This window comes from Mobula birostris, unplaced genomic scaffold, assembly GCF_030028105.1.
Source record: "Mobula birostris isolate sMobBir1 unplaced genomic scaffold, sMobBir1.hap1 scaffold_842, whole genome shotgun sequence".
Taxonomy (NCBI): domain Eukaryota; kingdom Metazoa; phylum Chordata; class Chondrichthyes; order Myliobatiformes; family Myliobatidae; genus Mobula; species Mobula birostris.
This window is the reverse complement of record NW_027278559.1, coordinates 129,735-155,977: the sequence shown is the minus strand read 5'-3', so window position 1 is coordinate 155,977 and position 26,243 is coordinate 129,735. Positions and strand designations below refer to the sequence as shown.

At 48.6% G+C, this 26,243-nt stretch overlaps 1 protein-coding gene across 1 annotated transcript; it reads right to left on the bottom strand.

Annotated features, from left to right (window-relative positions):
- Positions 1-3,404: 3,404 nt before the first annotated feature.
- LOC140193779 (myosin-10) lies at positions 3,405-25,827 on the bottom strand (the record flags this gene model as incomplete). Its single annotated transcript, XM_072250947.1, has 3 exons — positions 25,710-25,827; positions 9,370-9,715; positions 3,405-3,561 (listed from the first exon to the last, which is right to left on the bottom strand). Coding segments are annotated over exons 2-3 (502 nt in total), but the record flags the coding sequence as incomplete, so codon positions are not given.
- Positions 25,828-26,243: the final 416 nt, after the last annotated feature.

Here is a 26,243-nt window from a genome sequence, read left to right as displayed (position 1 = left end):
TCACTACTCATTTCTATTTTTGCACTGCATATTTAATTCAGTTCTATATACAATAAACTATTAAATTCTATGTAGTATAATTCTGACTTTCCTCCATTATTATGCAGTGCATTGTACCGGTGCCATAAAGTTAACAAATTTCATGACATATGCCAGTGATATGAAACCTAATTCTGATTTTCACAGAACCCACATCTCGAATCTCAATTTCAGTCGTTTTTTTTTTCGTTCACGGACCCCATCGGCAGACGGAAGCTCACTCCGCACCCCAGGAGTGTGTGATGGGACGGTGTGGAGGGAACTTCATTGTATGTCTGGCCCAGGGAGTTTGTGATGGGATGATGTGGAGGGAGCTTAACTGTATGTCTGACCACTGGAGTGTGTGAGATGGGATGGTGTGGAGGGAGCTTCACTGTATCTGACCACTGGTGTGTGTGATGGGATGGCGTGGAGGGAGCTTCACTCCGTGCCTGACACGGGGAGTGTGTGATGGAACGGTGTGGAGGGAGTTTCACTCTGTGTCTGACCCCAGGATTGTGTGATGGGATGCTGTGGAGGGAGCTTCGCTCTGTGTCTGACCCTGGGAGAGTGTGAAGAGAGTGCAGAGGGAGCTTGACTGTCTGTCTGACTCTAGGAATTTCTGATGGCACAGTATGGAGGGAGATTCAATCTGTGTTTGACCCAGGGAGTGTCAGATGGGACAGTGTGGAGGGAGCTTCACTCTGTGTCTGACCCTGGGATTGTGTGATGGGCTGCTATGGAGGGAGCTTCACCCTGTGTCTGATCCCAGGATCGTGTGAGGTAATGGTGTGAAGGGACCTTCACTGTATGTCTGACCCCAGGAGTGTGTGATGTGAAAGAGTGGAGGGAGCTTCATTGTACGTATCATCCTGGGAGTGTCTGAAGAGAGTGCAGAGGCAGCTTCACTGTATTTCTGATGGTGGGAGAGTGTGATTGTGTGTGATGGAATGCTGTGGAGGGAGCTTCGCTCTGTATCTGACCCCGAGTGGGTGTGATGGGTCCGGGTGGAGGGAGCTTCACTCTGTATCTGATGGTGGGAGAGTGTGATTGGACGGTGCAGAGGGAGCTTCACTGTTTGTTTGAGCCCAGGAGTGTGTGAAGGGACAGTGTGGAGGGAGATTCACTGTGTGTCTGACACCAGGAGTGTGTGATAGGACAGTGTGGAGAGAGTTTCACTCTGTCTGACCCTGGAAGTGTGTTATGGGACAGTGTGGAGGGAGCTTCACCATCTGTCTGACCCCTTTTTTTATATATAACAAAATTCTTTATTACTAGTATCGGTGCTATACAATATGTACAAAACCAGTGACTAACACATTTACTTCATTACAAACAGACCCAATACATGTTAAACCAATATATTACCATCCTTATCAATGACGGCATTTACACCCCGCGGAGCCCAACGGTCCCGGAACACCTCTACGGTCGCCGTGGACTGCGCGTATTCCTTTTCAATATTCACCCAAGCACGAACACACCCCCTAAACATAGCCAGGCAGTCAGCCCGGGGAGAACCTCCTGCCACCCTTTTCCAGGAGCTACGGATGGCAGTTTTTGCCAGCCCCAGGAGCAAGTTGACAAGGACATCCTCATCTCTCTGTGCCCCCCTCCTTACTGGATGACCATATATAACTAGGGTGGGACTGAAATGCGACCAGAAGGCAAGAAGCAGCCCACGCAAATATGCGAAAAGGGGCTGAAGCCTCGCACACTCCATGTTCATATGGTACACGGTCTCCTCCAGCCCGCAGAAGTGACATGCGGCTGGGAGATCTGTGTACAAACTAAAGACCTTATTACAGGGTACCGCTCTATGCAGCACCCTCCAGCCGAGATCCCCAAGGTGCATGATGGGATGGTGTGGAGGGAGCTTCACTCTGTATCTGATCCTGGGAGTACATGATAGGTCTGGGTGGAGGGAGCTTCACTCTGTGACTGACCAAGGGAGTGTGTGATAGGATGGTGTGGAGGGAGATTCACTGTATGTCTGACCCTGGGAATTTATAATGGGACAGTATGGAGGGAGTTTCACTCTGTGTCTGACCCCAGGAGTGTGTGATGGGACAGTGTGGAGGGAGCTTCACTTTACGTCTGAAGAGAATGCAGAGGGAGCTTCACACACTCCGGGGGTCAAACACAGTGTGAAGCTCCCTCCATACTGCCCCATCACACACTCCCGGGGTGAGACATACAGTGATGTGACAGTATAGAGGGAGGTTCACTGAATGTCTGACCCCGGGAGTGAGTGATGGGACAGTGTGGAGAGAGCTTCGTTCTATGTCTGACCCCGGGAGTGTATGATGGGACGGTGTGGAGGGAGCTTCACTCTGTTTTACCCCAGAAGTGTGTGATGGGACTGTGTGGAGGGAGTTTCACTCTATGTCTGACCCCGGGAGTGTGTGAAGAGAGTGCAGAGGCAGCTTCACTGTATTTCTGACCCCAGGTGTGTGTGATAGAATGCTGCGGAGGTAGCTTCACACTGTGTCTAACCCTGGGAGTGTGTGATGTGACAGTGTAGAAAGAGCTTCACTGATTGTCTGACCCCAGGAGTGTGTAATGGGACAGTGTGGAGAGAGCTTCACTCTGTTTTACCCCGGGAGTGTGTGATGGGATGATGTGGAGGGAGTTTCACTCTGTGTCTGACCCCGGCATTGTGTGATGGGACTGTGTGGAGGGTGCTTCACTCTGTGTCTGACCCTGGGAGAGTGTGAAGAGAGTGCAGAGGGAGCTTCTCTGTCTGACTGACTCCAGGAGTTTCAGATGGAACAGTGTGGAGGGAGATTCAATCTGTGTTTGACCTCAGGAGGGTGTGATGGAATGGTGAGGAGAGAGCTTCACTCTCTGACCCCGGGATTGTGTGATGTGCTGGTGTGGAGGGAGCTTCACGATGTGTCTGACCTCGGGATTGTGTGATGGGACCGTGTGGAGGGAGCCTTGCTCCATGTCTGACCCCGGGAGTGTGTGAAGAGATGGTGTGGAGTTAGCTTTAGTCTATCTTTGCCCCTGAGAGTTTGTGATGGGATGCTGTAGAGGGAGCTTCACTCTATATCTGACCCCAGGAATGTGAGATGGGATAGCGTGGAGAGAGCTTCACTCTGTGTCTGACCCCGGGAGTGTGTGATGGGACGGTGTGGAGGAAGCCACACTGTATGTCTGACCCTGGAAGAGTGTGATGAGATGGTATGGAGGGAGCTTCACTCTGTGTCTCACCCCAGAAGTGTGTGATGGGACGGTGTGGTGGGACTTCACTCTGTGTGAGAGTCCAGGAGTGTGTGATGGGACGGTGTAGAGGAATTTTCGCTCTATGCCTGATCCGTGGAGTGTGAGACAGACACATCCCCAGGGAATCCAGTAGGACGTCGTGTTGGGCAGAGTCTTACCTTGCAGCATGCTTCGATAGGCGGTCTCCGAGATGGCGTAGATGTGAGGAGGCATTTCATGCCTCTTCTTGCCCCTGTACATCTCGACTATTTGCTCTGTGTAGATAGGCAGATTCTTGTAGGGGTTGATCACGACACAGAACAGGCCTGAGTAAGTCTGTGGAACGAGCCAGGACAAATCAGGTGAGACAATACCACCCATCTACCCCATCACAGATCTGCAATACTGCATGGATCCCAGTCTACCCCATCACAGATCTACAATGCTCCATGGGTCCCAGTCTACCCCGTCACAGATCTGCAATACTCCATGGGTCCCAGTCTACCCCATCACAGATCTACAATACTCCATGGGTCCCAGTCGACCCCATCACAGATCTACAATGCTCCGTGGGTCCCAGTCTACCCCATCACAGATCTGCAATACTCCATGGGTCCCAGTTTACCCCATCACAGATCTGCAATACTCCATGGGTCCCAGTCTACCCCATCACAGATCTACAATGCTCCATGGGTCCCAGTCTACCGCATCACAGATCTGCAATACTCCATGGGTCCCAGTTTACCCCATCACAGATCTGCAATACTCCATGGGTCCCAGTCTACCCCATCACAGATCTACAATGCTCCATGGGTCCCAGTTTACCCCATCACAGATCTGCAATACTCCATGGGTCCCAGTTTACCCCATCACAGATCTGCAATACTCCATGGGTCCCAGTCTACCCCATCACAGATCTACAATACTCCATGGATGGAAACCCTTTGGCCCATCCGCCCAGATTCCCACCCATTTAGCCCTTCGAGCCTCAGAAAAGTACAACACAGACACAGGCCCTTTGGCCTTCTCGTCCATGTCGAGCCTTTTAATCAACCTACTCCCATCGACTTGCACCCAGACCATGGCCCTCCAGGTGCCCACCATCCAGATACCAATCCAAACTTCTCAAAGATATGCATTTACCATATCTATATCCTCCATAATTTTGTATACTTCTATCAAATCTCCCCTACGTCTTCTATGTTGGAAGGAATAAAATCCTAATCTTTCTTTTTGCTCAGGTTCTTCAGTCCTGGCAATATCCTTGTAAATTTCTCCATGTTCTATCTGCCCGCATCCCTCTGAACTCTTCCCATCCAAGACCAAATACAGGAGCAGAATGAGGCCATTTGGGCCATCAAGTCTGCTTCACCATTTCTTCATGGCTGATCCATTTCCCTCTCAGCCCCAACATCCTGTCTTCTCCCAATATCCCTTGTACCCTGACTAATCAAGAATACTTCCTCTTATCCGTGGAAGAATCTATCAATGTTTGCTTTCAATATACCCTATGACTTGGCAAAGAATTCACAGATTTGCCACTCTGTCTAAAGAAATTCCTCCTTATCTCTGTTCTAAAATGATGCCCCTCTATTTTGAGGCTGTGTCCTCTGGTCTTAGACTCTCCCACCAGAGGAAACAAGACTCTCCACATCCACTCTCGTGAGGCCTTTCACCATTCAACAGGTTTCAACGCGGCCACTCCTCATCCTTGTGAATTCCACTGAATGGACGCCCAGAGCCATCAGTTGGTCCTCACATGACAAGCTTTTCAATCCTGGAACCATTTTCATCCCTGCCTCGCCACTTTCTCTGAAAGCTTGTTCCAAGTACCACGTGGATAAAACAAAAATTGCCCCTCAATTCGTTCCCCAACTCTCAGAATAAAAAGCCTGATTAAACTGAGAGAGCACAGTGGAGGAAAAGTGCTCAGTGGCAGGATCTCATTGAAATTTTACTTATTCGGAGATACCATGCACAGCAGGTCCTCCGAGCCCAACGAGGCAACTCCAAGCAATCCCTGTGCATAGCAGGTCCTCCCAGCCCAAGAGACAACTCCAAACAATCCCTGTGCACAGCAGGTCCTCCCAGCCCAACGAGACACAACTCTGAGCAATCCCTGACTTAACCCTAGCCTAATCAGAGGACAATTTACAATGACTATCCTTTGGATTGAGAGGAAACCAGAGCACCCAGAGGGTTCGGAGAAAGGGGAGAAGATGTTCAGTCTTAGTGGTAGGATCCTGCTGAGAATGGTGGAGTTACAGAGAAGCTACAAAGTTTTGCAGGGGATTGGGGCTGTGAGGAAATGGGTCAGCCATGATGAAATTGGGGAGCTGACTTGACGGGCCAACAAGCCAATTTTTGTGGTCTAAGCTATGGAGAGTATGAGGGATACAATCAGACCAACTCAGCCATGAATGGTCCCAGGCCTGGCTGTGGAAAGAGGAGGGTTGGGCATGGGGCTAGCAACCCCACCCTGTAAAAACCCAGAGCTTCAGAAATGACAACAGAATCTCCAAAGACCTCACTCCTGGGAGAGGAAGGATCTCCAAAGACAGGCTACACCTGGGGACAACTTGGAAGACTGGCCGAGGACAGAGGACTTTGGTGAGCTGCTGTTGGCGACCTGTGCGCCAGAAGGATGATGGGCTTAAATAAGATACCAATGGTATCCTTCAGCCCCCAACCCGATTCCTCCACTCCTCAAGTTCGCGTCCCTCCAGTAATTTGAACAAAAATTTCCCACTAAACATTGGTAATATTTATTATCAGTCAGATCATCGTAAACGTTCAAAAAGAACATCAGTTGGGACATTATGTTACAGTTATACAAGACGTTGTTGAAGTTTCACTTGGAGTATTATGTTCAGTTCAGTTATTGTGAGGTGTTGCATTTTGGGAATACAAACTTTGACAGTGAACAGCAAGACCCTGGGGAGTGTAACAGAACCACTACACTGTTATAAAGTTGGAATGCTACGTTACAGCTGTACAGCTGTTTTTTTAAATCTTTATTTCTTGACACTATTTTCTATTTAATCAATGTATTTCATAACATGGGTAGCTGCAACACCCACCGTTTCTTTTCATTTGGAAGTTTGGTTTTAAAAATACTCGAAATAACCTCAGTAGGGGTGACCTTACAGAGTATAAAACCATGAGGGGCACAGATAGAGTGAACGTGCACAGACTTTCTCCTCAAGGTTGGGCAATCAAGAACCAGAGGGCACAGGATTAAGGTGAGAGGGGGATGAGATTTAAAAGGGTCCATGTGGGATCCAGAAAAACGAGGCTATGTGGATTTGGAATGGCCTTGCCAACAGAAGGCAATAGGTGCTAGTAGATGGAGCGTATTCTGGAGATCAGTGACCAGTGGTGTTCCACAGGGATCTGTTCTGGGACCCCTACTCTGTGATTTTTTTTATAAATGACTTGGATGGTGAGCTAGTAAGTTTGCAGATGACATGAAGGTTGATGGAGTTGTGGACGGTGTAGAAAGCTGTCATGGGTTACAATGGGACATTGACAGGATGCAGAGTTGAGCTGACAAGTGGTAAATGGAGTTCAATCTGGAAAAGTGTGAAGTGATTCACTTTGGAAGGTAGAATACGGGGTTCATGACAGGATTCTTACCAGTGTGGAGGGACAGGGATCTTGGGGTCCATGTCCACAGATTCATCAAAATTGCCACACAAGTTGATGAGTGGTCATGAACGTGTATAGAGTGCAGGCCTTCATTAGTCAGCGGACTGAGTTCATCAGTCAGGAGCTATGAGGTAACGTTGCAGCTCTCTAAAACTCTGGTTAGACTGCACAGGGTATTGTGTTCAGTTCTGGTCACTTCATTATGGCAAGGATGTGGAAGTTTTAAAGAGGCTGCAGAGGAGATTTACCAGGATGCGGCCTGATTTGAGAGCACGTCTTATGAGGAAAGGTTGAGTGGGCCAGGGCTTTTCTCTTTGGAGTGAAGGAGGACAAGAGGTGATTGACAGACAATAAGCCAATAAGAAACACAGACTGGGTGGACAATCAGTGCCTGAAACAAAGGAAATGGGCCCATTGTTTCAGCTTGTTCCTGCCCCACTGAACTCATATCTGCAAACTTCAACTGTTTTATCCCCCCTTGTTTAGTCCCTTCCTACCTACATTCATTACACTTCACACACTCTGGATCTTTTCAATAATTTCAAGTTCCTTGGCCCCCATCATCTTATTTTTACAATGGATGGCCAGTCCCTCTACACCTCCATCCTCCACCAGTAAGGCCTCAAAGCTCTCCTTTTTTTCTGGACACCAGACCTAATCAGTTCCCCTCCACCACAACTCTCCTCCACCTAGCAGAATGTCCTCACTCTAAACAATTTCTCTTTTGACTCCTCACACTTCTTTAAACAAAAAGGGTAGCCACGGGCATTCGCATGGGTCCCAGCTATGTCTACCTGTTTGTCGGCTACATTCCAAGCCTACACCGGTGAACATCCTGCACTTTTCCTACGCTACACTGATGACTACATTGGTGCTGCTTCCTGCACCCATGCTGAACTCATTGACTTCATCCACTTTGCCTCCAATTTCCATCCTGCCCTCAAATTTAGCTGGTCCATTTAAGACACCTCCCTCCCCTTTCTCGATCTCACTGTCTCCATCTCTGGAGACAGCTTATGCACTGCTGTCTATTATAAACCCACGGACTCTCACAGCTACCTGGACTATACCATCTCCTTCATGGCGTTGTAAAAATGCCATCCCCTTCTATCAGTTCATCTGCTTTCCGAATAAGGCTTTTCATTCTAGAACGAAGGAGCTGTCCTTTCTTTTCTCCCCCCCAAAGAAGGGGCTTCTTTTCCTCCACCATCAACATTCAACAGCATATCTTCCATTTCATGTACGTCTGCTCTTACCCCATCCTCACACCACTCTACTAGGGTTAGGGTTCCTCTAGTCCTCACCTATCAGCCCACCAGTCTCTGCGTCCAGCACATAATTCTCCAAAACTTCTGCCATCTCCAACGGGATCCCACCACCAAGTACATCTCTCCCTCCACCACCCCTCCCCCACCCAACTTTCTGCTTTCCGCAAGGATCGTACCCTATGCGACTCCTTTGTCCATTCATCCCTCCCCACTGATCTCCCTCCTGGCACTTATCCTTGCAAGCGGAACAAGTGCTACACCTGCCTCTACACCTCCTCCCTCACAACAATTCACGGCCCCAAACAGTCCTTCCAGGTAAGGCGACAAGTTACCTGAAAGTCTGTTGGGGTTTATATACTGTGTCTGGTGCTCCCAGTGTGATCTCCTGTATATCAGTGAGACCCCATGCAGATTGGGAGACCACTTTGCCCAGCACCTGTGCTCCTTCCACCGGAAAAAGCAGGATCTCCCATGACCACCCATTTTAATTCCACTTCCCATTTCCATTCTGAAATATCTGTCCACGGACTCCTCCACTGTTGTGATGAGGCAACACTCTGGTTGGAGGAGCAACACCTTATATTCCGTTTGGGTAGCCACCAACCTAACGGTATGAACATCTATTTCTTGAGCCGGTAATGCCCTCCACCCCTCTTCACCATTTCCCATTCCCTTTTCCCCCTCTCACCTCATCTCCTTGTCTGCACATTGCCTCTCTCTGATGCTTTTTCCCCCTTTTCTTTCTTCCATGACCTTCTGTCTCTTCCACTTCCCAGCTCTTTACTTCATCCCCTCCCCCTTCAGGGTTCACCTATCACCTGTGGGAGCTGGTTGTGGACTGCAGGAGGAATGGAGACAGTCTACCCCCTGTTGACATCAATGAATCTGGGGTTGAGAGGGTAAACTGCTTTGAGTTCCTCTGCATAAACATCACCAAGGATCTCACGTAGTCTGCACATACCGGCTGTGTGGTGAAAAAGGCAGAGCAGAGGGAAGAGGGGTGGAAGGGTTGGAGAGGGAAGGTGCCAAAGCCACAGAAACTACAGGGGACCACCAACCACCCCCACCCCCCCCAAACTGAAGTACATTCAGCCCTCTACCCTTTAATAGGCCCATTTTTCATGACAATGGTCTACTTGGCCCCAGATGCCTTGCGCACATCATCTTTCCCCATTACTCACACAATGGACCCTCACCAACCCCTCCTCCCCCTCACTGCAGAACTCACATAAATAAGGCCAGAGTAGTAACGATCCTTGAGGTTGTGCAGGACAGATGCTTCGTTGAGGCAGGTGAGCTCAGCCATGTCTTCCACCTTGGCGAACTTGGGGGGGTTCATGCGCTGCAAGTCGTCACGGGGCACGGTCAGGAGACGGCTGCCCTCCACCAGCTCCACCACCACCTCGCCCGGCCGCTCCTCCCGCACGCTGGCTGCCTCAAAGCCATGCCTAGCTGAGGGCACCCATACCAGCCGCTTAGCCGTCCAGTCCGCCTGGGAGGCCGGATTCGACACGTAGCCCCGGTCCACGAACAGAAAGCGTTCTGCGTCATCCGGATGGGTGTGGTGAGCCATCCTGGGGGTGGGAAAGAACGGAGAGAAATTCACTCTGTGTCTGAGTGTATGATGAAACGGTGTGGGGGACAACTTCATGGTGTTTGACTACAAGGGTGCGTGTAATGAGACAGTCCGGAGGGAGCTTCACACTGTCTCTGACCCCGGGAGAGCGTGATGGGACGGTGTGGAGGGAGCTTCACTCTGTGTCTGACCCCGGGAGTGAGTGATGGGACAGTGTGGAGGGAGTTTCACACTCTGTCTGACCCAGGGAGTGTGTGATGGGACAGTGTGGAGGGAGCTTCACTCTGTCTGATGCTAAGAGTGTGTGTTGGGCCAGTGAAGGAGGATGATTCACTCAGAGTCTGACCCCGGGAGTCTGTGATGGGACGGTGTGGAGGGAGCTTCACTCTGTGTCTGACCCCCGGAGTGTGTGATGGGACGGTGTGGAGGGAGTTTCACTCTGTGTCTGACCCCCAGAGTGTGTGATGGGACAGTGTGGAGGGAGCTTCACTCTGTGTCTGACCCCCGGAGTGTGTGATGGGACGGTGTGGAGGGGGATTCACTCTGTGTCTGACCCTGGGAGTGTGTGATGGGACAGTGTGGAGGGAGCTTCACTCTGTGTCTGACCCCGGGAGTGTGTGATGGGACCATGTGGAGGGAGCTTCACTCTGTGTCTGACCCTGGGACCGTGTGATGGGCCAGTGTGGAGGGAGCTTCACTCTGTGTCTGACCCCGGGAGTGTGTGATCTGACGGTGTGGAGGGAGCTTCACTCTGTGTCTGACCTTGGAAGCTCGTGTTGGAGAAGATATTGAGAACCTGGCACAATTTCACGTCTGCCGAATGTTCCCGACTGCCAGAAACTGAGCTCAAATAGTTTGCGCATCGACTCATTTGTCATGACCCAGATATTTAACAATGCCGAGGGAAGGAATTATCAAATCAACGTGTGACACGTTGCTCAGAGGCAGCCACTCTCCCACAGAGCAGCATACTCCTCAGTACCAACATCAGAAAGTGTTCAGCTTGGCTTCACCTCTCCAGCCTTAGAATACCTTCATCTCTTGATTACGTGAACTGAAAATTATTTAATGTCATTCCCATATACAAGTGTGAAAGAGAACAAAATTATTGTTACTCCAAATCCGAGGCAGCACAAATAAACACACTAAGTTCAAGGGCATCAAGATTTTAAAAAAGCAATCAGATAATTTGTACACACAGATCGATTGTTCGTGCAGTGAGACCAGACACAGGGGTGTCTATACATAAGGTGACCGACAGGAAGTGATAAAGTAGTGGTGGTTGGGGGTGTGGAGGGGTGGGTTACTGAGTGGAAGTGTTGATCAGCCTCACTGCTCGGGGAAAGGAACTGTTTTTGTGTCTGGTGGTCCTGGTGTGGTTGCTACGTAGCCTCCTGACAGGAGTGGGACAAACAGTCCATGAGCAGGGTGGACAGGCTCCTTCCTGATGTTACTGGCCCTTTTCTAGCACTTTTCTGTATGTGTCTCCCTGATGGTGGGCAGGCTGGTTGGGGCATTGAGTACAGGAGTCGGAAAGTCATGTGGCAGCCATATAAAACTCTGGTCAAACCACTCGGAGTATTGAGTGTCGTTCTGGTCTTCACAGTACCAGAAGGGCGTGGGAGCTTTGGAGTGTGCAGAAGACATTCACCAGGATCCTGCTTGGATTCATGGGCATCAGTGAAATGGAGAAGTTGGACGAACTTTGGTTGTTTTTTGCTGAAGTGGCAGGGGCTGATGGAGATCTGATAGAGGTTTATAAGATTGAGAGGCACAGATGGAGTAGACCGATGGTATCTGTTCCCCCGGGGTGGAGATGTCTATTACCAGAGGGCATGTGTTTAAGGTGAGAGGGGGAAAGTTCAAAGGAGATGTGCAGGGTCATTTTTTTTTTAAAAAACAGAGTGGTTGGTGATGGAGGCAGATACGATGAAGGTGTTCAAGAAGCAGCTACACATACACAGTGATGTGCAGGGAATTTAAGAAAGGTTGTGCTAGCATTGGAGGGGATCCAGTGGAAGTTCACAAGAATTATCCCGGAAATGAAAGGGAGGGCATTTAAGCATTTGATGGCTCTCAGCCTGTACTCGGAATTTAGAATGGGGGCGGGGGGGCGTCATTAAATCCTATCAAATATTGAAAGGCCTACATAAAGTTGACGTGCAGAGGATGTTTCCCACGGTGGGGGAGTCCAGAACCAGAGGGCACAGCCTTAGAATAGAGGGACATCCATTTAGAACGAAGATGAAGAATTTCTTTAGCCAGAGAGTGGTGAATCTGTGGAATTCATTTCCATGGACAGCTGAAAAGGCCAAATCATTGGGTATATTTAAGGTGGAGGTTGACAGGTTCTTGATTAACCAGGGTATTGGGGAGAAGGCAGGAGAATGGGGTTGAGAGGGATAATAAATCAGCCATGATTGAACAGTGGAGCAGATTCCATGGGCTGAATGATATAATTCTGCTCCTATGTCTGGATTTAAGGTATGTGAATAGGGGTAGTGGAGGTATAATTTGTCCATCAGTGCTTGACTAAGCTGTTCCACCGTGAACATGATCTGTTACGAGTCAACATGATGCTTTCAGATCAGGTCATGCATAGCACATACCTCCGCTGCACTGCTCAGATGGGGGCAAGAGACCCTTGTGCATGTTTTGTGTTCTATCGCTGAGCAGCAGTGAACCATCTGATTGGCCTGTCAGGGTTCTCTTTGGGAACTAGTTGACTTGATCAGCATTTCTGATCTGGCTATTGTTCACAATTGCACTTAATAAAAAGAATTAATTAAAAGCCAAAATAACCCTGTTTCCCTCCAGTCTGGTTCAACATCATGCACCAAAGAACCTGTTCCAATGATGTACAGTTGTGTATTTAAACATAAAGATTTGCTTTAGCTGACACCTGTATATTGAAACACAGTGAAATGTGTCCTTAGTGCAGCCAGCCAAAATCCAAAGGGAAGCCAGTGGTATCATGTTTCCAGCCCCAACAGAGCTCATTAACTCACTAACCCAAACCCCATCCCCGGGAGTGTGTGATGGGATGGTGTGGAGGGAGCTTCACTTTGTGTCTGACCCCGGGAGTGTGTGATGGGACAGTGTGGAGGGAGCTTCACTCTGTGTCTGACCCCGGGAGTGTGTGATGGGACGGTGTGGAGGGAGCTTCACTCTGTGTCTGACCCCGGGAGTGTGTGATGGGATGGTGTGGAGGGAGCTTCACTCAGTGTCTGACCCTGGGAGTGTGTGATGGGACGGTGTGGAGGGAGCTTCACTCTGTGTCTGACCCTGGGAGTGTTTGATGGGACGGTGTGGAGGGAGCTTCACTCTGTGTGTGACCCTGGGAGTGTGTGATGGGACGGTGTGGAGGGAGATTCACTCTGTGTCTGACCCTGGGAGTGTGTGATGGGACAGTGTGGAGGGAGCTTCACTCTGTGTCTGACCCTGGGAGTGTGTGATGGGACGGTGTGGAGGGAGATTCACTCTGTGTCTGACCCTGGGAGTGTGTGATGGGACAGTGTGGAGGGAGCTTCACTCTGTGTCTGACCCTGGGAGTGTGTGATGGGATGGGGTAGAGGGAGCTTCACTCTGCCTGAAACCGGGAGTGTGTGATGGGACAGCCACAGGTAGAACATACAAACTCCTTGCAGAGAGCTGTGGGAATTGAATCTGTGTCACCAACAGATGGCGCTGTCATGCATTATTCTAACCGCTACATTACCACGTCACCTTTCCGACAGTGGCTCTCCCACTCTTGCACACACTGACATGGGTGGGGATGCCATCTACTCAAACCACAGTGGCTTGGTGTTGAAGTAAGGGACAGAGCACAGCATCTTGCATTCTGCATAACAGCACTAGGAGAGAGGAAGAGCACACATCTCCGCCTGCACACCGCCAACAGATAACAGGTACCACACAGTGCCTTGCCTTAACATACAAATAGTGAGATAAATAGGTAAGAGGCAAAGGATGCCCTTCATGCCAGGCCCGTCTGCTCAAATTTGCCCCATATCCCTCTACAGCAGGGGTTCCCAACCTTTCTTTCCGCCATGGATCAAGATGTCTGTAGACCCCAGCTTGGGAACCCGTTCTAAATCTTTCCTGTCAAAGTGCCTTTTTAACGTTATTCCACTCAGCGATTCAGGAACAGCTTCTTCCCCTCTGCCATCCGATTCCTAAATGGACATTGGACATTGAACCCGTCAATGCTATCTCACTTTTTAAATATGTATTAATTCTCTTTTTTTGCATGATTTTTAATCTTGTCAATATACGCATACTGTAATTGATTTACTTATTTTAAATTTCTCTTCTATATTATGTATTGAACTGCTGCTGCTGAGTTAATAACATTCACGACACAAACCTGATTCTGATTAATGTACCAGCCTCAACCACTTCCTCTGGCAGCTCATTCCATAAATGGGCTACCCTCTGGGTGAAAAAGTTGCTCCTTGGGTCCATATTAAATCTCTTTTTCTGCCCCCCCCCCACCTTAAACCCTCTGGCTCTTGATTGCCCGACCCTGGGGAAAAAGGCTGCACACATTCACTCTGCCTGTCCCCCTCCTAAGGTCACCCCTCAATCTCCCACACTCCAAGGAATAAAGTCCCAACCTGCACAACCTCTCTCCATAACTCAGTCCCTTGAATCCCGGTAACATCCTCTGCACCCTTAACACAATACTCCAAGTGTGGTCTCACCAACGTCTTGTACAACTGCAACATAACCTCCCAACTCCTGTACTCAGTGCCCTGACTGATGAAGGGCAGCGTCCCAAGTGCCTTCTTCACCACCCTGTCTACCTGTGACTCCACTTTCAGGGAATAAGCGCCAGAATCCACCCTCACCACCCATCTACCTGCAACACCACTTTGAGATGACCAGGCGTTCAGACTAGTAGTTCCAGCAGGTAACTTGAAGGTCACCGGTGCCCTGTATCTGAAGAAGAGTCGCCTTGCCTTGGGAAAAGCCAACACCTCCACACACACTGGGTAAGGATGGAGTGTGTCAAGAGAGTGCAATAAATAGCTGTGGGTGTGAATGTGAGCACGGTCTTCTTTTTATATTTATGATTGCCTTTTAAATGAAATCTTGATTGTAAAAGGCAGGAACAAAAGGCACGGCAGGCAGGGTGGGGAAAGCGCATCAAGCTGAAAAACTGGTTTGGAGCACTTCAGGAACCCTGGCTCCTGTAGCAGGACGTGGACAGTCACAGGCTGCTTCTGGCTGGATGGCAGGGGAAGGAGGGTTTGCGGTGGGGGTGGGAGGAGGGTAAAAGGAAGAAATCAAACAGCTTCATTCTGTCCACCCCAGATAGCAGATTTCCTGGTGGTTACCATTTCAATTTGACTTCCCTGCCCATTCCAACATGTTGGTCCACAACCTCCTCTACCACCACCACGATGCAGCCAAATTCAGTGTGGGGGAGTAACACCTCATTCCATCTGGGGCGTTTCCAACCTGATGACATGAACATAGATTTCTCTAACTTCAGGTAATTTTCCCCTCCCCGCCTTCTCTTTCTAGTTCTTATCCTGGTTCCCCTTCGGTGCCCCTCCTCCTTCCCTTTCTCCCATGGTCCACTCTCCTTCCCTACCAGATTCCTCATTCTTCAGCCCTTTACCTCCCAGCTTCTCACTTCATCCCACCCTCACCTGGTCTCACCTGTCACCTGGTACTCCTCTGCCTCCTCCCTACCATTGTATTCCGGTTTCTGCCCCAGTCTCGAAGAAAGGTCTTGGCCCGAAATGTCCCCTCTTTATTCCACTCCACAGATGGTGCCTGACAGGCTGAGTTCCTCCAGCATTACAAAGCTCAAAGTACGATTTCGTATCTATTAACCCCCTTGAGAGTTGTCTCCTTACAGGCAGCCATGAAATAAAGAACCCATTAAAAAAAACATCTAACACCCAATGTAGAGAGAAAAAATTCATGCAAACAACAACCACAAGCCAATATTGTTCTGAACTGATCTCCACAGATCCTTAGCTTGAGCAGTGAACTGAACTGGCCTCTCCCTCACCTTGGCCCCATCACCCTGACTTTTCCATCTGGCCCAGCACATAAATTGTTGTCCAAACATCACTTGGATAAACTCTGCAGAAGTTCCTGTCTTTAAGTCGAATGGCAGTTTACAGCCCAGAGGATGTTTGGGTAAAGAGTGGGTGTCACCCACATGACAAGAGAAGTGACCACAACAGGGTAGAGGATATAGACATTATGCACTGTGGCCACTTTATTAGGTACACTTGCACATATGCAAATATCTAATCAACCAATTATGTGGCAGCAACTCAACTCATACAAGCATGTAGACATGGTCAAGAGGATCAGTTGTTGTTCAGACCAAACATCAGAATGGGGGAAAAATGTGATCCAAGTGACTTTGACCATGGAATGATTGTTGGTGCCAGATAGGGTGGTTTGAGTATCTCAGAAACTGCTGACCTCCTGGGATTTTTACACACCACAGTCTCTAGAGTTTACAGAGAATGGTGTGAGAAAAGAAATATTTACTGTCCTGCAGTTCTGTGGGTGAAAATGCCTTGTGTATGACAGGGGTCGGGGAGAATAGCCAGACTGTTTCAAGCTGACAGGAAGACGGCAGTCACTCAAATAACCACACATTACAACAGTGGTGTGCAGGAGAGTATCAGTGAACGCACAACATGTCTAACATTGAAGTGAACGGGTTACAGCAGCAGACGACCACACTACCCACCGGGTTCCATTCCTGTACCTAATAAAGTGGCGACTGAGCTTAGGTCAACCAGTGGAGGAAAGAACCACCAAGAGACCAAATATTTAAATTAAAATTCAAGGAACACTCTTTCACTTGCCTTTGTCGGTCGGGCATTGAGTATGAGAGTCGGGAAGTCACATTGCAGCTGTATAAAACTCTGGTCAGACTACAGGAGGGAGTACATTCAGATTGGAGGGTTGTGACTAGTGGTGTCCCACAAGGATCTGTTCTGGGACCTCTACTTTTCGTCATTTTTATTAACGACCTGGATGTGGGGGTAGAAGGGTGGGTTGGCAAGTTTGCAGACGACACAAAGGTTGGTGTTGTAGTTAATGTAGAGGATTGTCTAAGATTGCAGAGAGACATTGATAGGACGCAGAAGTGGGCTGAGAAGTGGTAGATGGAGTTCAACCCAGAGAAGTGTGAGGTGGTACACTTTGGAAGGACAAACTCCAAGGCAGAGTACAAAGTAAATGGCAGGATACTTGGTAGTGTGGAGGAGCAGAGGGATCTGGGGGTACATGTCCACAGATCCCTGAAAGTTGCCTCACAGGTAGATAGAGTAGTTAAGAAAGCTTATAGAAAATAGGTGCAGGAGTAGGCCATTCGGCCCTTCGAGCCTGCACCGCCATTTATTATGACCATGGCTGATCATCCAACTCAGAATCCTGCACCAGCCTTCCCTCCATACCCCCTGATCCCAGTAGCCACAAGGGCCATATCTAACTCCCTCTTAAATATAGCCAATGAACTGGCCTCAACTGTTTCCTGTGGCAGAGAATTCCACAGATTCACCACTCTCTGTGTGAAGAAGTTTTTCCTAATCTCGGTCCTAAAAGGCTTCCCCTTTATCCTCAAACTGTGACCCCTCGTTCTGGACTTCCCCAACATCGGGAACAATCTTCCTGCATCTAGCCTGTCCAATTCCTTTAGGATTTTATACGTTTCAATCAGATCCCCCCTCAATCTTCTAAATTCCAATGAGTACAAGCCCAGTTCATCCAGTCTTTCTTCATATGAAAGTCCTGCCATCCCAGGAATCAATCTGGTGAACCTTCTTTGTACTCCCTCTATGGCAAGGATGTCTTTCCTCAGATTAGGGGACCAAAACTGCACACAATACTCCAGGTGTGGTCTCACCAAGGCCTTGTACAACTGCAATAGTACCTCCCTGCTCCTGTACTCGAATCCTCTCGCTATAAATGCCAGCATACCATTCGCCTTTTTCACCGCCTGCTGTACCTGCATGCCCACTTTCAATGACTGGTGTATAATGACACCCAGGTCTCGTTGCACCTCCCCTTTTCCTAATCGGCCACCATTCAGATAATAATCTGTTTTCCTATTTTTGCCACCAAAGTGGATAACTTCACATTTATCCACATTAAATTGCATCTGCCATGAATTTGCCCACTCACCCAACCTATCCAAGTCACTCTGCATCCTCCAAGTCACTCTGCATCCTCTTAGCATCCTCCTCACAGCTAACACTGCCACCCAGCTTCGTGTCATCCGCAAGCTTGGAGATGCTGCATTTAATTCCCTCATCCAAGTCATTAATATATATTGTAAACAACTGGAGTCCCAGCACTGAGCCTTGCGGTACCCCACTAGTCACTGCTTGCCATTCTGAAAAGGTCTCGTTTATTCCCACTCTTTGCTTCCTGTCTGCTAACCAATTCTCTATCCACATCAATACCTTACCCCCAATACCGTGTGCTTTAAGTTTGCACACTAATCTCCTGTGTGGGACCTTGTCAAAAGCCTTTTGAAAATCCAAATATACCACATCCACTGGGGTGTTAGCTCTCATAAGTCAAGGGATAGAGTTTAAGAGTCACGATGTAATGATGCAGCTCTATAAAACTCTGGTTAGGCCACAATTGGAGTACTGTGTCCAGTTCTGGTCGCCTCACTATAGGAAGGATGTGGAAGCATTGGAAAGGGTACAGAGGAGATTTACCAAGATGCTGCGTAGTTTAGAGAGTATGCATTATGATCAGAGATTAAGGGAGTTAGGGCTTTACTCTTTGGAGAGAAGGAGGATGAGAGGAGACATAATAATAAGAGGAATAGATAGAGTGGATAGTCAGCACCTCTTCCCCAGGGCACCACTGCTCAATACAAGAGGACATGGCCTTAAGGAAAGGGGTGGGAAGTTCAAGGGGGATATTAGAGGAAGGTTTTTTACTCAGAGATTGGTTGGTGTGTGGAATACACTGCCTGAGTCAGTGGTGGAGACAGATACACTGGTGAAGTTTAAGAGACTACTAGACAGGTATATGGAGAAACTTAAGGCGGGGGGTTATATGGGAGGCAGGGTTTGAGGGTCAGCACAACATTGTGGGCCAAAGGGCCTGTACTGTGCTGTACTATTCTATGTTCACACTCAGAGTACAGTGTGCAGTTCTGGTCTCCCTGTAACAGGAGGGAGTGGGGGCTTTGGAGAGGGTGCAGAAGAGGTTCACCAGGATGCTGCCTGGATTAGAGGGCATGAACTATAAGGAGAGGTTTGACAAACTTGGGTTGTTTCCTAAGGAGGCTGAGGGGAGACCTGAAGGAGACACAAATAGAGTAGACAGCTGCTATCCTTCTCCCTCAGAGTGGAAACGCCTAATACCAGAGGACGTGTTTTTTAAGCTTCGAGGGGGCTGTTTAAAGGCAACATGAATGTTTCTATACGCAGAGAATAGGTGGTACTTGGAACGGGTTACTGGGGTAATAGTGGAAGCTCATTTGCCCATGATTGCCCCGTATCCCTCTAAACCAGAAATTCCCAACCTGTGTTATGCCATAGACCAATACCCTTAACCAGGGGATCTGTGGACCCCAGTTTGGGAACTCTGGTTCTAAACCCTTCCTTATCCATATACCTGTCCAACTGCCTTTTAAATGTTGTTAAAGTTCCAGCCTCAACCACTGCCTCTGGCAGCTCATTCCATAGACGGAACACCCTCTGGGTGAAAAAGTTACCCCCAGGTCGTTATTAAAACTCTTTCCCCCTCTCACCTTAAACCTGTGCCCTCTGGATCTTGATTGCCCAGCCCTGGAGAAAAAGACTGTGCACATTCACTCTATCTGTGCCCCTCATGGTTTTATACACCTCTGTAAGGCCCCCCTCAGTCTCCTACGCTCCAAGGAATAAAGTCCTAACCTGTCCGACCTCTCTCCATAATTCAGCTCTCAAATCCCAGAAACATCCTCGTAAATCTCCTCTGCACTCTTTCCAGCTCAATGGCATCTTTCCTGCAGCAAGGGGACCAGAACTGAACACAATACTCCACGTGCGGCCTCACCAACGTTTTGTACAACTGCAACATAACGTCCCGACCCCTGTACTCAGTGCCCTGACTGATAAAGGTCAGTGTGTCATTTTTAGGGAACCCTGTCCCTGTACCTTTGGGTCACTCAGTTCCTCAACACTGAAAATCCCGTCCTGGTTTTCGGAACACAACCCTTCACGCTGATCTGAATTAAACTGCATTTGTTGCTCCTCAGCTGACGAAGGTCCCTCACTGCTGAGGAACCTCCACTTTTAGTGACATATGCAAACTTACTAACCATGCCCTATATATTCTCATCCAAATTATTTCTATAAATAACATGCAGTATGTCCTCGGGCACACCTTCCACCATCACCTGTGCTTTATACCACCACGGCTCGGTACGGCAACTGCTCCGCCTGGGACCGCAGGAAACCGCAGAGAGTTGTGGAAACAGCTCAGCACATCACGGAAACCAGCCTCCCCTCCATGGACTCTGTCTACACTTCCCACTGTCTCAGTAAAACAGACAGCATAATCAAATATACCCCACCCACACCAGACATTCTCTCTCTACCCCCCCCCCCCACCCCCATCGGGCAGAAGACACAAAAGCCTGAGAGCACATCCCACCAGGCTCGAGGACAGCTTCTACCCCGCTGTTATCAGACTATTGAACAGTCCCCCAGTATGAGGACAGCTTCTACCCCGCTGTTATCAGACTATTGAACAGTCCCCCAGTACGAGGACAGCTTCTACCCCGCTGTTATCAGACTATTGAACAGTCCCCCAGTACGAGGACAGCTTCTACCCCGCTGTTATCAGACTATTGAACAGTCCCCCAGTACGAGGACAGCTTCTACCCCGCTGTTATCAGACTATTGAACAGTCCCCCAGTACGAGGACAGCTTCTACCCCGCTGTTATCAGACTATTGAACAGTCCCCCAGTACGAGGACAGCTTCTACCCTGCTGTTATCAGACTATTGAATGCTCCCCCAGTACGAGGACGGCTTCTACCCCGCTGTTATCAGACTATTGAACGGTCCCACAATACGAGGACAGCTTCTACCCCGCTGTTATCAGACTATTGAATGCTCCCCCAGTACGAGGACAGCTTCTACCCCGCTGTTATCAGACTATTGAACGGTCCCCCAGTATGATAAGATGGGCTCTTGACCTCACAATCTACCTCGTTGTGACCCTTGCAGCTTATTGTCTGCCTGCACTGCCCTTTCTCTGTAACTGTAACACTTTATTCTGCACTCTTGTTTTCCCTTGTTCTACCTCAAGGCAATGATTGGTATGAATGGCATACAAAATATTTTTCACTGTACCTCTTGTACGACAATAATAAATTCCAATCAACTGCCTCACCCTGCCATCCAGATTACGCTCCCAAGTGGGACCTGGTCAAAAGAACTCGGTAAATTCCATACAACAGGTATTTCCATGCAGAGGCTCTACAAGAGGTAGTCAAAACTGCCCAACACGTCACCTGCACCAGCCTACCTACCATCAGGTGCTGGAAAAGGGCCAGTAACATCAGGAAGGATCCCACCCACCCTGCTCATGGACTGTCTGTCCCACTGCCATCAGGGAGGAGGCTACATAGTATCTATGCCAGGGCCTCCAGACTCAAAAACTGTTCCTTTCCCCAAGCTGACCAACACCTCCACCCAGTAACCCACCCCTCCACACCTCCAACCACCACTACTTTATCATTTCCTGTCAGTCACCTTATGTACAGTCGAGTGTCACTTTGTGGATATACAATGTATATATAGGCCATCTCTATGTTTTTTTTTTATTGTGTTCTTTATTTTATTGGGGTTTTTTTTGTGGTGCAGCGGATCTGGAGTAACGAATACTTTGTTCTCCTTCATGCTGTGTACTGGAAATGACGTTAAACAATCTCGATTCTTGCCGACAGCCCACATCCCCTGTCCTACCTACATCTGATCTCTCCCAAGATTCAAGTTTATTAGTCAAGTGTACAGTGGAATGCGTTAACAACCAACACACCCGAGGGTGTGCCAGGGGCAACCTACAAGTGTCGCCACACAGTCTGGTGCTAGCATAGCACACCCCAATGTGCAACAGAACACAACAGTAAAATCAAACTCTGTTCCTTACACACAGTCGTTTAACCCCAGGACAGGCCACCAGCCTCCAGTGGCCACATTACCTCCTTATAATCTAAGAGAATGATCATATTTCCCCATTCAAAGTCGTGCTGACTAACCGTGTTAAAGTTCAAAGAAAATTTATTATCAAGGTACATATGTCACCATGTACGACCCTGAGGTTCATTTTATTGTGGGTTCACTCAATGTGGAGAGTACATCTGTGAGAAGTATACTATATATATTCCCTGATATTAAAGGAACTTAATTATAAACCTACAATCTAAATCTAAACCCACAACAGAATAATAACCATAACAGAATCAATGGAAGACTGCACCGACCTGGATGTTCAACCAGTACAAAAGACAACAAATTCTGCAAATACAGAAGTAAATTACTATAAATAAATAAGCAAACAGATCAAGAACATGATTTGAAGAGTCCTTGACATGAGTCCACAGGTTGTGGGAACATTTCAGTGATGGGGCAAATGAAGTTGAGTGAAGTTACCCCATTTGGTTCAAGATCCTGATTGATGAGGGCTGTTAATGGAGCTGGTGATGTGGGTCCCGAGGCTCCTATACCTTCTTCCTGATGGCAGCAGCAAGAGAGCACGTCCTACTGGCAGGGGTCCCCAACATTGGATGCTGCTTTCCTGCTGATGTGCTCAATGGCTCTTTCCAAACGTTGGAAGATGCTGTCCCTCAGAAATTCCTCCAATAACTTCACTATTTACCAATCAGGCTCACAGGCCTTCAGTTCCCAGATTTAGGGATATAGTGTGGAACAGGGCTTTCCAGTCCAAAGAGCCGAACCACCCAGCAACCTACCGATTTAACCCCAGTCCAATCACAGGACAGTTTACAATGACCAATTAACCTCCTAACCGGCACACCTATGGACTGTGCAAGGAAACTGGAGCTCCCGGAGGAAACCCACGTGGTCACAGGGAAATCATACAGAAAGCGACATCGCGCCAGATGTCAGAAACACCAACATCCCGAGCAGTAACGGCTTCGCGCTGACCCTTTTAAAAGGTTTCCGATGAGCCTGTTCAACCTCTAACTCTGGCAGTGCTAGACTATCACTGAATACTTCTTTTCACTCGTTCCACCATTGAGCACGTCGACACAGAGCGCTGTCGCAGGAGCCCCCAACACCCAGGCCCTCTTCTCACTGACATCAGGAAGGTGGTACAGGAGCCTCAGGACTCACACCGCCAGCTTTAGGAATGATTACTACCCCTAAACCACCAGGCTCTTGAACCAGTGGGGATAGCTTCCCTCACCCCATCACTGAACTGCTTCCACAAACTACTGTTGTGGTTTTAAAAAAATACTTTTTAAACAAACTCCTGTGTTTTTCACACTCACTGGCAGAAAATGGTATAGCAGCTAAACTAACAGTTTATCACCTGTCTTATTTTTCATTGGCTAAGTATTAGCACGTCACCCACGTGATGTCACTGTTTTAATTATGTAGCCTATTAACTAGTTTATTCTTATTGAAGGAATTTTCCTCATCTTATTATAAAAGTGATGGATTTTTCCAGAGGTGCCATCTTGGCTTCTTTATTCCTTTTGTCTTCACATCCATTCCATCATTTCTCAGCTCTTTAGTTTGCTGAGTATTTGTATGTTTGCATGTACTCCAAAATAAATCATCATTCCTGACTCCTGGAAGAACGCTACGGATCAGAAAGTAAACAGAGGTCAAACATGACAGACTCACTTTCAAGGACTTTTCATCCCACGTTCTTGATATGTTTTTTTTTTATTTATTGCTATTATTTCTTTTTGTATTTGTCCAGCTTGCTGGTTTTTGCACTCTGGTTGTTTGTCCTGTTGGATGCAGTCTTTCACTGATTCTATTTATTTTACTGTGAATGCCCACAAGAAAACTAAGTTTGTATTTGGTGACATATGTACTTTGAACTTTTCTCCAAGGCAAGGCATTCACCATGAAAATCCCCCTTCTCCATACATACATGCCCACCTGTCCACACTCTTGCTACCTGCTGGCAAGGGATATTTCTGGGTTCTCCCTAATCGTACTAACACAAACTTCTTCTACCCACCTAATTTCTTTCCTGACATCAGCGAATACTCTACAAATTGCTGCCACGAACAAGTCCTAAAGTCATCTAGTTTGAGAAATCCGATCTCAAACCTTGGGCTGGGCATGGGGCTACCAACGCCATCCTGTTAAAACACCACGCTACCGAAGCTCCCGAGACTTCCTCACGGGGTACGAGGTCGTGGGGTGAAAGGGTGAAAGCATCAACCTGCTGTCGGCAGAGTACAGAGGACCCGGGCGAGCTGCTGTCGGAGGCCTGTGCCCCAGTGAGTGCGATGGGCTTCGCTAGCTGACAACAGGTACATACTAGGGCGGAGGGAGGAGACAGGAGTGTGGGCGGGAAGAGAGAGGGGCGTGGGCCGAAGTGAGTGAGAGGTGTACACTGGAGAGAAAGGGAGAGAGATGCGATCAGTGTCACCTAACCAAAGGATAATCCCCCTCCCACCTTTCAAAGAGCAAAGATGCTGCCTGGATTAGAGGGCGTGAGGGTGGACAAACTTGGGTTGTTTTCTCTAGAGCGGCGGAGGCTGACGCTCACACAGACAGTCAGTATACTTGCGAGGGTTTAAATGTCTCATACCAGAGGGCATGCATTTCAGATTCAAAGGAGATGGGAAGCCCAAATGTTGTTTGTTGTTTTTTTTTACACACGTAGAGTGGTGGATGCCTGGAATGCGCTGCGGGGAGGCAGACACATTAAAGACTTTTTAAGACATGTTTTGATTGCCACATGAATGAGGGGGAAAATGGACGAAGGGCCGGTTCTTCCGCTGTACTATTCTAAATGCAACCTCGCAGCTAACCGCAACGTTCGCCGCAACGCTCCTCCGGTACAGAACGAGGAATTTAGACAACTGCAGGGTAATTGCAGATGACCACAAGCAAATGCCCCCACACAAAAAAACGTCAGGCATCTTGATACAAATTCCGCCCCCTCCCCTCCTTCCCAAACACTCGTAGGAATAACAGATGCAGGTTATCAGAAAAAAAAGCATCAATAATTCAAAATGCAAGTTATATAACGCAGATATGCAGGAACATTTCACGAAAAAATTGCCCCGTCCTAGAAAGTGGCCACACAAGATATGACAGTAGCCACCTTGCAAATAATTTACGTGGTACCAATGCGAAGTAAATCAGATGTGCATTGTAACGCAGGCATGGAGATGACTTAGACGCAAAGGCTGACGTCTATGCCAAGTGAACCAGATTTAGAAAATACCCCCGAAAAATGTCACCCTCAGCCCCCCCCGTCCAAGCGACAGGATAGAAAAAAAAATTCAAATCCTCTCATGCACCAAAACATACAAATAACTAATCCAATCTCTCTGCAATTCCCTCCTGCTTCCTTCCCACCCCATGCAAAACATCAAATACACTGAGTAGTGTGCAATTTAAAATAAAATTTTATGTACAAAGTGACACACAAATTCTCTCGTGCAGGAATACTTTTACACTGTGCACAGTTAAGAAATGCAAGGAGGTAAACTCTGCGGGAAATGCGTCCCTAACCCCACTGCATTTAGTACCTTGCAGGAGAATGCGAAATATTTTGAAATATTAAACCTCCCGTGCAGGAAGAGCAGATGCAAATAATAGCAACCGCTGCATGCAATGCCAGAAGAGAGAGAAAAACCAATCGGATGGAGGGGCTGCAACTTGGCCGCAGGAAAATGTCATGAGGGGGGCAACTGGGAACATGCAACCTGGACGCCTGGACGACGCGGATCCGGTGCAAAGTGAATGGGTGAGCGGCTCTGCAAACAGCTGAGTTGCTCACCTGCCGGCTCTGGCCCTGACACGGCCCGGGTCGCACTGCGCTGGACTCGGCCGAGGGGCGGAGGCCGGGCTTGCGGTACCGCCTCGCAAAAAACCCCCGCTCCGCCCTCTTGCGCCGCCGCGGCTGCTCTGAAAAGCGGACGCCGCGGAGCCGACGGATAGGAGGGGCGCTCTACACCTTCCAACCAATCCTGCACTGGTCCATCGATGACGGATGCGGGTTGGTCCAATAGAAGAGCAGAACGTATTTTTCCCCCAAGTGACTCGATCTATTGGCGCGAGTGGGAAGGCTGCAGCCTATCGAGGTCAGCGCCCGCCCAGCAGCTCGTTGCTACGGGTGACGGATCCATGCCAATGAGCGGCTGTGGAGTGCAGCGCGTGTGCGCGCTCGGGCTCTGGTGGTGGGGTGGGACAGCACGTCTCCGTTTGATTGATGGACTTATTGACCACTCCTTGCTCGGAAGCTCTGATTGATTAGAGAGATTTGCCAATAAGATGCGAGGCCGGGGTGATTAGCTGCAGGGAAGCGCTTTTT